The 13681-nt window shown below is 38.5% G+C and overlaps 1 protein-coding gene across 1 annotated transcript in view; it reads right to left on the bottom strand.

Moving 5' to 3' along the window:
- Positions 1–13681, bottom strand: part of LOC136034393 (annexin B9-like) — a 59261-nt gene that overhangs the window by 31514 nt on the left and 14066 nt on the right. Inside the window, exons 2-3 of the mRNA XM_065715539.1 lie at positions 7919–8095; positions 1898–2102 (exon numbers count right to left, since the gene is read on the bottom strand). Of these exons, the coding sequence (XP_065571611.1) occupies positions 1898–2102; positions 7919–8095 (382 nt within the window). The remainder of the gene's footprint in view (positions 1–1897; positions 2103–7918; positions 8096–13681) is intronic.

Genomic DNA, 13681 nt, shown 5'->3' with positions numbered 1-13681 from the left:
ATTTGGAATGCGATTTGTTTTTTCGATTGTCTTTAACGAACAGCCCTTTATACAAATAAGTCTTTTGCTTTGTTTCAGAGATAGACAATTTTGATATCAAAACTGCAAATCCTAGCTATTTCTTTATTTGAGAAAAAGAAACATTTGCAATTCACAAAGCTTCTTATTATCATAGCGATCATATAAGACAAGCGGAAACAGAGTGACCTAATTGAAGAAGCGAATTTAGTTTGTCATGAAGACAAACTAAATTCGACCCTAATTTTGAGAACGACCAATACAATTACTAGCCACTCTCTTTAGCGCTCATTACAGTTAATTGGAATAGCAGTAGTAACTAAATTGTTTAAATCAAATGTCTCAACCAGAGAGCGGGTCTCCGGTTGAGACATTTTGATACAGTTGAGACGTATCTGACAGATTTCTTCCTTTCCATCTTCTTGTTTCATTATTTAGAGGCGCTAATGCATATCTCCATAGAATTTCAGGCCGTACGGTAGCTGAGATCAAACACTAGTTCCCGTATTACCAAGCAGAGATCAATCCCATTGTGATATCACCGAGTTGACATTTGATAAGTTCTTCATCTTCTTCTTGTTTTGATTCCCGTAGAGATTCTTTCGCATAATATCGTCACGAGATTCGTGAGTACTGCAGGTGAGATCGAACTGCAGGTCGCGTATTACGAAGCAGAGACCAATTCGACTGGTCTTCAACAGGACGCCAATTGATGAATCTTCTTTCTTCTTCTTCTTCTTAATTGGATTAACATGGAGACACTTTTGCATAATCTCATCACTGCAATGAAATTCCAAGCCCTGTAGTGCATTGCTGCAGCCGAGTTCGATCTATGCGTCCTGTATAACAAAGCTGAGATCAAATCCAAAGCGCCAGCACAGGACTTATTTAATAAATTGAAAGACGCTAGAAATTTTCTATTCAAGTAAGGCAACTTCAAGTAAGTACTTGAAAGCGCACTTAGTGCGCTTTCAAGTACATGTAAGAAAACTCAATTCCAAAAGGGACAGCAAAACTCAATATTATTGGGAACTAAAAATAACTACAATCAATAGCAAAAGCCTACTATGAAGCCTACTCATAATATAATTGTTTCCCTTAGCGCATTAGAAGACGTTTCTTGGATTAGAATGTTAGCAGAAAATTCTTCGCTGGATCTCAGAAATATCCTTTAGTTATTACATTCAAGAGTGAGTAAAAAACTAATAGAGTCGACTCTCGATAACTCGAAATCCTCAATATCTCGAATTATTTTCAATCCCCATGGAAAAACCTGTCTAAGTCAAAGAAAAAATCCTACATAACTCAAAATAATTTTTGTCATTATATTTTAAATCTGTAAGTCGAAGTGACCCTAAATTACCTCTATAGCTTGAAATTCAGTGGATAAGTCATCATATAATTTTTCACTTTACCTCCAGAAGTCAAAGTTTACGTCTGTATCTCGAAGTTGTTACCACGGACCTTTGTTAGTCGAAACTCCCGTATGCAGGTTGCAACGTGTGAAGTTTCATATAAGTTAATTTTGCTAAACATATTTTGTATCAAATTCCGTTAATGGACAGGTGTCTACTTCCTAGCAAACTAAATTTATTATTGACGTTTGAAAGTCATGTCTTGAAACTTGAAATTAAAGACTTATTAGTTAAGTTTATAGTAACCTAATAAGGTTATTCTTAACTTTGTAGTGGCTGTAAGGATTAAAATTTAGCATTTTTGTTCCTCTGTAGCTCGAATTTTTACTAGTTTTACCTTTATAACTCTAACTATGGATAAATCGAACTATACGTAAATCGGAGGAAAATCGTGGCCCTGTCAATTTCGGGTTAGCTAGAGTCAACTGTACTAGTGTTCTGAACAAGAACTTTTTTATACTTACATCTTTGATAAGCTTCAGAAATTTCTTCAATTTCATCATTTGAGCAACCAGCCAAAATTTCTATCAGTGTACTTTCGTCAGTTCCCAATCCTTCTATCGCATCATGAAGCTCAGTGGCGATATAATCCCTCGAGGGAGTCATTAGAGCGAGAACAGCATCTTCAAAGTCTCCTCCTAGTTCTTTCTTCAAGTGCTTAATCAAGTCCTGAAAAATATTTAAAAAATACTTGTAAATGATTGCCAACAGGTCCTAAACGAGCAAGGTTTTGGAATCCGTTCCAAAACCTGACATTTTTTATGCTTAAATCTTTGACAAGCTTCAGAGATTTCTTCAATTTCATCATTTGAAGGTCCTAAACGAGCAAGGTTTGAGAACAAAAATTGAAAAAATGAAATATATCACTTTCCTCCCTTGCTTTGCAAATGAATGATGGCGTTTGCTTACAAGATCAAAGATAAAGTCCAGCAAACGCTTTTCCTTTGATCACAATCAAGGAAAAGCAGATAACAATGTATCCAAAAAAAGGCAAAAGCAGGTCAGTTTGTGACTAAGAACCACAAATATTGAAATATATAATACAGAGATGTTTGACTCGAGAAATCATTAGAGCCACAACAACATATTCAAAGTGTCCTCCTAGTTCTTGCTTCAAGTACTTAATCAAATGCTGGAGACATTTAAAAAGTGAAATATTTACAGCAGCCACTTCTTGTGGCCGATTAATGCCTTCACTTCACCTTTTACGTCAGGCATGTTTGCAGAGAAGAGATTACCCGGAACATATAAGTACATAGTATAACCTTAACTGCACGCAAAGGGGCACGTAGACCCTCCTAAGACCGGACTGAAGAAGTCTGTCAGTAAAATTAAATTTGGTGGCCTAAAAATTGATTGTTTCTTATAGAACAAAACAAAATATCTTTCTTCCCAAAACAGATATTTCTTCTTACTAAATAAAAAAAAAACAAGTCTTTTCAACTCAAAATAAGGAGCAAAATTAAACTTAAAACGAACAGATACTATTAAGCATACAAGGGAGATTGCCCCCTCCTCAACTCCTTGCTCTTCACGCTAAAGTTTTTCGGAATTTAAAAAAGTTACTTATTTTTGGCTTGGCCGTCGTTTCAAGAGGAATCATACATCATTGAGACTCTACCTGTTATTGGATTTTAATGAAATTGTGATATTTTTTGAAGAGTAGCCGTCACATTATTAAATTACACGAAGACTAATATTATTTTTAAATCTCAGAATACAATGGATTATGATTCTCTTTAGAAGTTAATTTAAATTTCAAAAGAATGCAAAACATTTACTAGACAGTATTTAAAGGACAACGATATTATTTATAAATCATAGATGGCGTGCAAGGTTATTATTTTAGAGTACGGCAAGTATCCAAATTCGTACTGTCTTCTTCCAATGAAGATAGGAGATGATTTAGGTAAGAGAAACTTTATCTTTTTGGTAAACACTTAGTGGTCGGCTTTTTCTGAAGGAAGCATTCTAAACAAATAAAAGTAGTACCATTAAATTCCTCATGTTTTCTTATTTCCGAATATCATGGCCGCTTTTCTGGCAATGCACCCTAGCCCCTCCCTTCGGATTGCCCCAGATATGGCTCTAGAAATATATAAAACTAAAAGAAAACACTAAAACCACAAAATTCCTACTTTATAATATGCAGTATGTTTATGTCAATCAGATTTTATGTTTCCTTCCATTCTTATCCACCTTTGAAAATCGTTTATAAGTAACATTTATAAGTACAATTGCATTGTTATCATTCAAGCAAAACTAAATTTCATCACAGTTGAGAAAGCAGAAATCTGTTTTAAAAAAGAAGATTGACATCATCACAAGACTCAACAATGAAATATATCGAAACTAGCTGTTGGGGTGGCGCTTCGCGCCACCCCAACACCTAGTTGGTGGGGCGCTTCGCGCCCCCCAAGCCCCCCCGCGCGTAAGTCGTTACGCACCATATTAGTTACGCGCCATTGTAGTTGTGTCCCTGTGTCCCACCTGTGAATATAGATAGATTTATATATGTGTTTCAAACTACGTAAAAATTGCGAATATACAACATTTTTGGCTTTCCCACTACTGGGAGCTTTCCGTTTCCAATTGCCAGCAATTGATCTGAAAATGTTTGACCAGAGTCATCGTTTTGCAATCGGACACGTATATTTGTAGTTAATTTTAATATTTTTACGTGTGCCCATAAATTAGAATTTTTCAGGCAAGCATTCATTTCGTCTGCAGGAGTTAAACTACGTAAAAATTGCGAATATACAACATTTTTGGCTTTCCCATTGTCTGTGCATATACAAAGCCGTATGTACTAATAATGACGTCATATGCAAACGCTCTTTTTCCAAACAAACAAACATGCATACACACAACTCGTTTTTATATAGATAGATAGATAGATAGATACAATACAAATTAACTGCGGAAAACTTGCGAATATACAACATTCTTCGCTGTCCAATTGTCGCTGCATATAAATAGATTGTCAGGTTTACCGACCCTCGAACATGCAACGTACAATTGTCCATGGGAAAAACAATCAGTATTAAGATCTATACCACATATTTTGTGATCGAAAATATTCTATCCCTCTCCTCTTCCCTCTCACCTTCTATTGCGTTTCAGGTAAAAGATAGGAGGACCACTTAGTTGTGATACCATAGAGTAACTGCCACCTTCCTGTCTGGCTACAGAGACGACACAGAAGGTACTATCCCGTTCTTTTTCATTTCTACTTCAGCAATATGTGGCAGTCTTTTGGAGCCAGGGCAGTTTTTCATGATAGTTAAAGTTGCATATTTGATATTCTAAAGTTGATATTACGTCCCTCTCATCTTCCCTCTTACCTTCTATTTCTTTGCAGTTGAAATATAGACCACTTTGTTGTGGTACCGTAGAGTAACTGCCACCTTCCTGTCTGGCTACAGAGACGACACAGAAGCTACAATCTCGTTTTTTAATTTCTACTTTAGCAATATGTGGCAGTCTTTTGGAGCTAGGGCAGTTTTTCATGATAGTTCAAGGTGCATATATTTTCTTAGGCCAGCATGGATAGGAGCCTATCGTAAGAGATAATCGGTAAAAATAGAGGCATATGCCTTCTGGTTGAAGCTGAGCCAAATATAGCAAGATACCCAATAACAATTCATGCACTCTCATATTGTCTCCCAAAATAATGGCTCTCTGGCAGGTTTGACATTGAGGAATGGGCCCCAAAGAGCTGGTAAGTACAACATTTTCAAGTCTAGCTGTATTTGGCCTGATGAGGGAAATTATTACTTCAGAGTCAACATCCCACTGAAATGCATCATTCCTTCGGCAGTAGAGCTATTTCTGTCGCAGGGCAACAGAAGACAGATATTCAGCTAGTTTTCCAGGATCGGTGGAACCTTCGAAATTCTAATTTTGGTTTTCTTTGTGTGTGATTTCTAAATAAAACAAAAACTTCAAATTTGATTAGACTGTAAAGAATCTATCATAATCCATCTCAATGCCAGATTTGCCTCTCACTCAATCAGACTATCTGTCTTGGTTTTTTCTACAATTAGCCATGGCTTGATGCCCACAAGCATTTGACTTTAATTCAAATTCTAATTTTAATTCAAGTTTTAATCCAAATTTTAATTTTGGTTTTCTTTGTGTGTGATTTCTAAATAAAACAAAAACTTCAAATTTGATTAGACTGTAAAGAATCTATCATAATCCATCTTTTGTGATATGGCTACCGATCTTAGTTTCCAAAACCAGTACATACAGATGCAGAGAAACTTCATGATCCCTTTATGATGGGCCAAGTGATAGTTGTAGTTCGTACAAAGGAATACGTTCGAAGAGGCATTCCATGTAATATAGTAAACAGAATTGTTCTATGTTGCAGTCATCATGGCTATGGGTACAGGCCAGAGGTACCTTAGGTCAATGACGACCTTCAAACCATCAAGACTTCCTCCAAAGCAGCGTTGCTACTATTTCGTCAGCCTTCAAGTGTTTAGCTCACCAAGGTATACAAAGCTCCATTAGATTCATCTGCTCAAACTAACTGCTGATAAAAACTGTCAAAATACTCTACAGTTGAAAGAGTGTACCTTTTTATGGCACTTGGTATTAACCAAGTGACATATAGCAGTCGCCAATTCTGTCGGTCTGTCGGTCTGTCTGTCGGTCCCGGTTTTGCTACTTTAGGCACTTCCAGGTAAGCTAGGACGATGAAATTTGACAAGCGTATCAGGGACCGGACCAGATTAAATTAGAAATAGTCGTTTTCCCGATTTGACCATCTGGGGGGGAGTGGGGGCCCGGTTAATTCGCAAAAAATAGAAAAAATGAAGTATTTTTAACTTATCAGCGGGTATTTGGATCTTAATGAAATTTGATGTTTGGAATGATATTGTGTCTTAGAGCTCTTATTTTAAATCCCGACCGGATCTGATGACATTGGGGGGAGTTGGAGGGGGAAAACCTAAAGTCCCGGTTTTGCTACTTTAGGCACTTCCAGGTAAGCTAGGACGATGAAATTTGGCAAGCGTATCAGGGACCGGACCAGATTAAATTAGAAATAGTCGTTTTCCCGATTTGACCATCTGGGGGGGAGGAGTAGGGGCCGGTTAATTCGGAAAAATAGAAAAAATGAAGTATTTTTAACTTATGAGCGGGTGATTGGATCTTAATGAAATTTGATGTTTGGAATGATATTGTGTCTCAGAGCTCTTATTTTAAATCCCGACTGGGTCTGATGACATTGGGGGGAGTTGGAGGGGGGAAACCTAAAATCTTGGAAAACACTTAGAGTAGAGGGATCGGGATGAAACTTGATGGGAAAAATAAGTGCAAGTCCCAGATACATGATTGACATAATCGGAACTTATTTGCTCTCTTTGGGGTAGTTGGGGGGGAGTAAGTCTTAAAAATTAGAAAAATGAGGTATTTTCAACTTACGAACGGGTGATCGGATCTCAATGAAATTTGATGTTTAGAAGGATATCGTGTCTTAGAGCTCTTATTTTAAATCCCGACCGAATCTGGTGATGGGGGCGGGGAGTTGGGAGGGGGAAACCTAAAACTTGGAAAACACTTAGAGTGGAGGGATCGGGATGAAACATGGTGGGAAAAATAAACACAAGTCCTAGATAGATGATTGACATAAACGGAACGGATCCGCTCTCTTTTGGGTAGTTGGGGGGGGGGGGGGGTTAATTCTGAAAAATTAGAAAAAATGAGGTATTTTTAACTTACGAACGGGTGATTGGATCTCCATGAAATTTGATTTTTAGAAGGATATCGTGGCTCAAAGCTCTTATTTTAAATCCTGACCGGATCTGGTGACATTGGGGGAAGTTTGGGGTGGGGAGACCTAAAATGATGGGAAACGCTTAGATTGGAGGGATTGGGATGAAACTTGGTTGGAAAAATAAGCAAAAGTCTTGCATACGCAATTTACATAATTGGAACGGATCCGCTCAATTGCGGGGGGGGGGGGGGTAATTCTGAAAAATAAGAAAAATAACGTATTTTTAACTTACGAAGGAGTGATCGGATCTTCATGAAACTTCATATTTAGAAGGACCTCGTAACTCCGATATCTTATTTTAAATCTCAACCGGATCAAACGTAATTGGGGGGGGGCAGTTGGGGGGACCGGAAATCTTAGAAAATACTTAAAGCGGTGAGATCAGGATGAAACTGGATGGGGAGAATAGAAACCTGTCTAAGATACGTGACTGACATAACTGGACCGGATCTGCTCTCTTTGGTGGAATTGGGAGGGGGGAGGTAATTTTGAAAATTGAGGTATTTGTAACTTACGAAAGGGTGACCAGATCTTAATGAGCTCTTGGCTCTTGGCTCTTCCGACCTCGTACCATATGAGCTCTCGGCTCTTCCGACCTCGTCACAAGTGCCATATGAGCTCTTAGCTCTTGTTTTTTCTCACAACTTATTATGGACATTTAGACCTACATATTTTATAAGTATGCAAAATCAAATCATACCTTTCCATAGCAGTTTTTGTAGGCCTGTATAATCTCTTGCCGTTGGCTATTAGAACGCTTGGCAATAATGGCTATAATGGCTTCTTCATCCGTCCCAAAACCCTTCATTGCAGCCTTCAGCTTCTCTGCATCTTCAGCCGGATCGAATGAATCATAGGGAACAACAGTTGGAGCTATCTGAAGAAAATAGATAATTAAAATGGAATAAGGAGAACAGACACAAAGTCGTTCATGCAGTAGCATTTCTGACTTTCCTGATCTTGTACGAGATCAGTATTAGCACCACATGCAGATCAATTTAATCTAGCTCCGCCATTTCATCATTATCATCAACAAGGGATAAAATTTACCCCCTCCCCATTGCACTTCCTGAGTGAAGGGCTACGAAACGGAGGTCTACCCCGCTGGTTTGGACCTTGGGGGTCTAGTGCTGTTATACTTATTTACTTTCCCAAAATACAAATACAATCAATTATGGAACAGTCCGACTATATTACAACTATAGTCGGCAATAATCGGCAAATGTGGCAAATATCCTGGCCAGGACAGACTGGAAATAAGAGATTGGAACTATCCTGTTTTTTTTTTAAAGAAGAAAACAATCGCTTTTTTAGAGAGAGGGGGGGGGACAAATTACAAAAAAATCTGAATAGGTTAAAATTGAATAATCAGGGGGAAAGGTGCCATGCCCGCCAGACTTTTAAAAACCAAGTTATTTTTCTAGTATTTGCAATTTCCTGATTGCAAAAAAAACAAGGTGGGAATATCGCCCTCCGACTAACAAAATTGAATAAAGGTAAAAGAAATCTGGAAATTCATACTACTACATAAAAGATATTGGAGAGGGTGCGGCCCTGGAACAAGCTTTTTTATGCTTTATTGGTCAAAATAGACTTCGTAATTGGACTAAAATATAATAATATATGCAAAAACAAATTATAACTTACCTGTTAATAACGAGTGAAAGCAAACCATACTGGGACTAAAATGAGAAAATGAAGATGAGGTGGATTTTGGGGCAAGGGAATACAATTTAAGCTGAAGAAAGGACAATAATTACAAGTATTTTGCCTTAGAAGCACAATTTTCTAAGCTTTTGTCAGTGCACGGGGGTAATTATCGAGTAAAGTGAAAAATTTTAAGTCTTTGGAGAGAAATTTAAAGAAATAGAAATTAAAGAAAAAAATTAAAGAAAGGGCTTTGCCCATTCTGGGGAAGAAACAACTTATCGTAAAAGAAAGAAGAGGTGAATAGATTACCGGAGAGATGTGCCCTGCTCTTCGCGGACATTGCTAGTTTTAACATCTAATAAAAATTGGAGTTGAAAAAAATATGTGGAGGTTGGGAAGGGGCGATTGCAGGAGGAAATCTTTATACTAGTTGAAGCATAAAATAGGTGTTTTTTATGGTAGGGGCACCACGGTGTGCGGTCTACGTTTGAGCTTTTTTAATGCTCGAAAATAATAAACAACTTTTCTTCAATAAGTTAAAAGAAAAATGTTGCGTCATTCTTACATATGGGGACCAAATGTATTTAGAACTTGCGTTTACTTGAGCGAAAATCAGGTCTACACATGATTATTAGCTAAGACCAGGTGTTTTAGTGCAGCTGACAAGTGTCTAAGTAAGATTACATAAAAAACAAGTTTTTTTTTTAACTGGAAGCAAGGAGCGACATTAAAACTTAAAACGAATAGAAATTACTCCGTGTATGAAAGGGGCTGTTCCCTCCTCAACACCCCACTCTTTGCGGTAAAGTTTGACTCTTTCTCCCAAATCTACTTTTTAAAACAGTAAAAACAACTTCAGCGTAAAGAGCGGGGCGTTGAGGAGGGAATTTGCGTATTAGTTTTTTTTTGCTAATTGGCATTCTCTTAGTTTTGATCGGACGATTTTGAGAAAAAGGGGTGGGGGAGAAGACCTAGTTGCCCTCCAATTTTTCGGTTACTTAAACAGGCAACTACTTTTCTAATTTTTAACGAACGTTTTTATTAGTAAAAAATATACTTAACTTATGAATTAACTTACTTAACGAACTTCTATATTCGTATATTTTTATTATGTGTATGAGGGGGTTTGCCCCCTCGTTAATACCTCGATCTTTACACTAAAGCTTTAATTTTGTCCCAATTCTTAAAAAATGATTCCTGAATCGCAAAGGCCGCACAATAAATAGTTGAAATTACTAAAAATACTTTTGCGTAAAGAGCGAGGTATTTAGGAGATAAACCCCTCATATGCGTAATAATCTCTGTTCGTTTTAAGTTTTAATGCTACTCCTTACTTTCAGTTGAAAAAACTTCTTCATATTTATTTTTTCATTGTTTTGTTTGAATAATGCTAGAAAATCCTGCTCCCCCTTCATGGAATTTCTCCTCCCCCATGACAAATTCCTCCAAGGGAAGATCCCCCCACGTAGCCCCCTCCCCTCAACCCCCCCGACCAAAAACTGAAAACATCTGTACACTTCCTAATAATCATTACTGTACGTAAACAATGGGCAAAGTTTGTAACTTGCAGCCCCTCCCCTGGGGACTGTGGGGGAGTAAGACAGCCCCAAAGACATGGTTATTACGTTTTTGACTATGATGAACACAATGGCTATCTCAAAATTTTGATCCGTTGACTTTGGGATAAAATTGAGCATGGGAGGGGGCCTAGGCGCCCTCCAATTTTTTGGTCACTTAAAAAGCGCACTAGAACTTTTAGTTTCAGTTATAATGAGCCCTCTCGGGACATTTTAGGACCACTTGGTCGATACGATCACCCCTGGGAAAAACAAAAAACAAACAAACAAATAAACACCGTGATCAGTCTTTTGGCAAAAAATACGAAGTTCCACATTTTTGTAGATAGGAGCTTGAAACTTCAATTGTAGAGTTCTCTGATACGCTGAATGCGATAGTGTGATTTTCGTTAAGATTATATGACTTCTAAGGGGTATTTCCCCCTATTTTTCAAACTTTTGATGAGTAAGACTGAATTTGATGAAACTTATATATTTGAAATCAGCATAAAAACCCAATTCTTTTAATGTATCTATTAGCATCAAAATTCCGTTTTTTAGAGATTCGTTTACTATTGAGCCGGGTCGCTTCTTACTACAGTTCGTTACCACGAACTGTTTGATAGCTAGCTTAAGAACTAGACATATATAATCTATCAGGCTTATACCTTTCCCTGTTGATGTGCTAGTGCCTTATGATGTTGATGTCCTATAGCGTTGTATGCAATGTCGTGGAAGTGCAGCTTCCCCTATAGCGTTTAATATAGCATCGGGAAGCTCAACCTTCCCTATAGCATTTAATGCAGTGTTGCATGAGGTTAGCTTTTAGTATTGTATGCCCCGTACCTGGGGTACACCAGTACACATTACTTTTCTAGTATTATCTGAAATTAATTTAAATTTGCGATTTAGGAAGGGTAACTACCTTCCGGGTAGTTATGACATTGATAGATTCCAGGAGGAGTATCTAAGAGTTCTCTAAGAATGGTTGAATATGAAAATAGGGTTTTGAGTCTGACAATCTAGAGACCGGTTGGAATTATTTTGGTAAAACGGTCTGTGAAGTAGCAGAACATGTGAAGTAGCAGAACATGTGAAGTAGCAGAACATGTGTTAAGGAGGAAAATACAGCTAGGAATATAAGCAAAAGAAGCTTTAGGCTTATTAGGAAAGGCAATTCGAGTCATATTACAGTGTGAATTAGGGGAGGTGACAAATGGAGGCCATGGACCTCTATGCCGAAGAGCAGGAAGATGTAGTCAGTTGACACAATAGTATGATATTGGGTACTTATCTGTTAGCCAGTACATACTCGAGAATTTGGATCGACAGGTACAGGGTTGAAATAACTAAGAAGCTTTGGAGACAGTTAGGATAAATATAATTTGGGCTGTATTTTTGCATATTAGGAGGGTTGGGATTAAGTATAGCGGGGTTGCATGCAAAATGTAACCTAACCTACCCAAAATACCAAATAAATACTTATTAAAATATAGCTACAATGCAGTTCCACTGAGCCGAAGCTAATTGTCTCCGTATACAAAGAGCAATAAACCGATTATTGTCTGTTTTATAGATCCTAACTTAACCTAACCTAACCTTCTGGGTACCTTTGTTCTGGGTACCTTTGTTCTAGGTACCCGGCTGACTGACCGTATTTCAAACAGTAGGTTATACGAAAAATGTGATTCAATCCTGCTTTCTAGGGCTATAATGAAAGAAAGGATGAGATGGCTAGGCCACATTCTACGGATGAAGGATGACAGATTACCGACGATTTTCCTTTTTGGCCAACCGTCTGGGGCTACACGGAAAGCAGGTCGTCCTTGTCTGGGTTGGGAGGATGTCATAAATAAAGATTTAAAGGAAATGGGGACTTCCTGGGAGGGTGTAAAGAGGGAGCTTTAAATATATTAGGTTGGAGGAGGAGCGTGCGTAGCTGTGTTGGCCTCAGGCAGCTTGGTGCTGCAGTGAGTTATTAGTAGTAGTAGTAGTTATAGCAGTGGCGCCATTTGGGGGGGGGGGGGGGGGGCAGGGGGGGCAATGCCCCCCCCCTGATTTCTGGAGGGGCCCAATTTCAACCACGTAATTCTTTGTTTATTCGTCCTTGTTCTACTTTTTTCTCTTTTTTTTACCGTATTTTTACTGTGAATTATTACTAAATAGCAAATTCAAGATACTCGACGATTATTGCATTTCAAGAAAGTATCCTGTTTTTGCCGTTCTCCCTAATTAATTCAATAAATCCCCCCCCCCCCTCCCCAACCGTGGTCTGATCTGGTTCGGACAGTAAAATATGTCATCTAGGGCATATGCTTACTTTACATTCCAAGTCTCATTTAAATCGCTGCACTCATTTGACCCATATGCGAGCCACACAATTTCCCGGCCCCCTACTGTGGCCGAACACGACTCGAAAAAATAAAAGTCACATCTTTGACATCTCCGGTTCCCGACCATCAAGTTCGACTGGAATCGGAGCGTACCCTATCCAATCCCTCGACTACAAGTAGTTCACGAGTTTCCTGGTGGGCGCCTCCACCCCCCCCCCCCCACAAATATCGGATCAGATCCAGACTTGACATGGAACATCTGAGACGATATTTCTTTCCACTTGCCAAGTTTCATTGAAATCCGATCACCCGTTTAAAAGTTATGCATGCCACTAGTTTCCGGATTCCCATCCCTCCACTCCCCCCACGATGGTCGGATCGGGGAAACGACTAATCTCAAGTTAGTCTGTTCGAGTCCCTGATATGCCTGCCAAGTTTCATCGTCCTATTGCATCAGGAAGTACCGATCTCGCGGAATTGCCAGAAATCCGGACCCCCCCCCAAGTCCCCCACAGTGCCCCCATAGAGGAGGGGGTCTTCCCCCTCCTCTACACCCCGCTCTTCATGCTAAAGTTTTTCAGCATTTGTAAAAAAGTTACTTACTGTTTTAATAAAACGCCCTTTGTGTTTGAGGAGTCGTTTTTAAAGAATTGGGACAAAATTTAAACTTTAGGATAAAGAGCGCAGTGTTGAGGAGGAGGCAACCCCCCTCGTATATGTAATAATTCTTGTTATTTTTAAGTTTTAATAATGCTCCTTAATTTCAGTTGAAAAAACTTGTTTTTCTATTTAATTTCTGATCATTTTTTAAATAAAGCCAGGAAATCTGGCTTCACCTCCACGGAGAAATCCCCCTTGGAAACATCCTCTGAACAATAGAATCCTGGTTAAAATTTACTGGGACAATTACCCTTAACACTTCCA

This window comes from Artemia franciscana, chromosome 13 (assembly GCF_032884065.1).
Source record: "Artemia franciscana chromosome 13, ASM3288406v1, whole genome shotgun sequence".
Taxonomy (NCBI): Eukaryota; Metazoa; Arthropoda; class Branchiopoda; order Anostraca; family Artemiidae; genus Artemia; species Artemia franciscana.
This window is presented reverse-complemented; position numbering and strand designations above follow the sequence as displayed.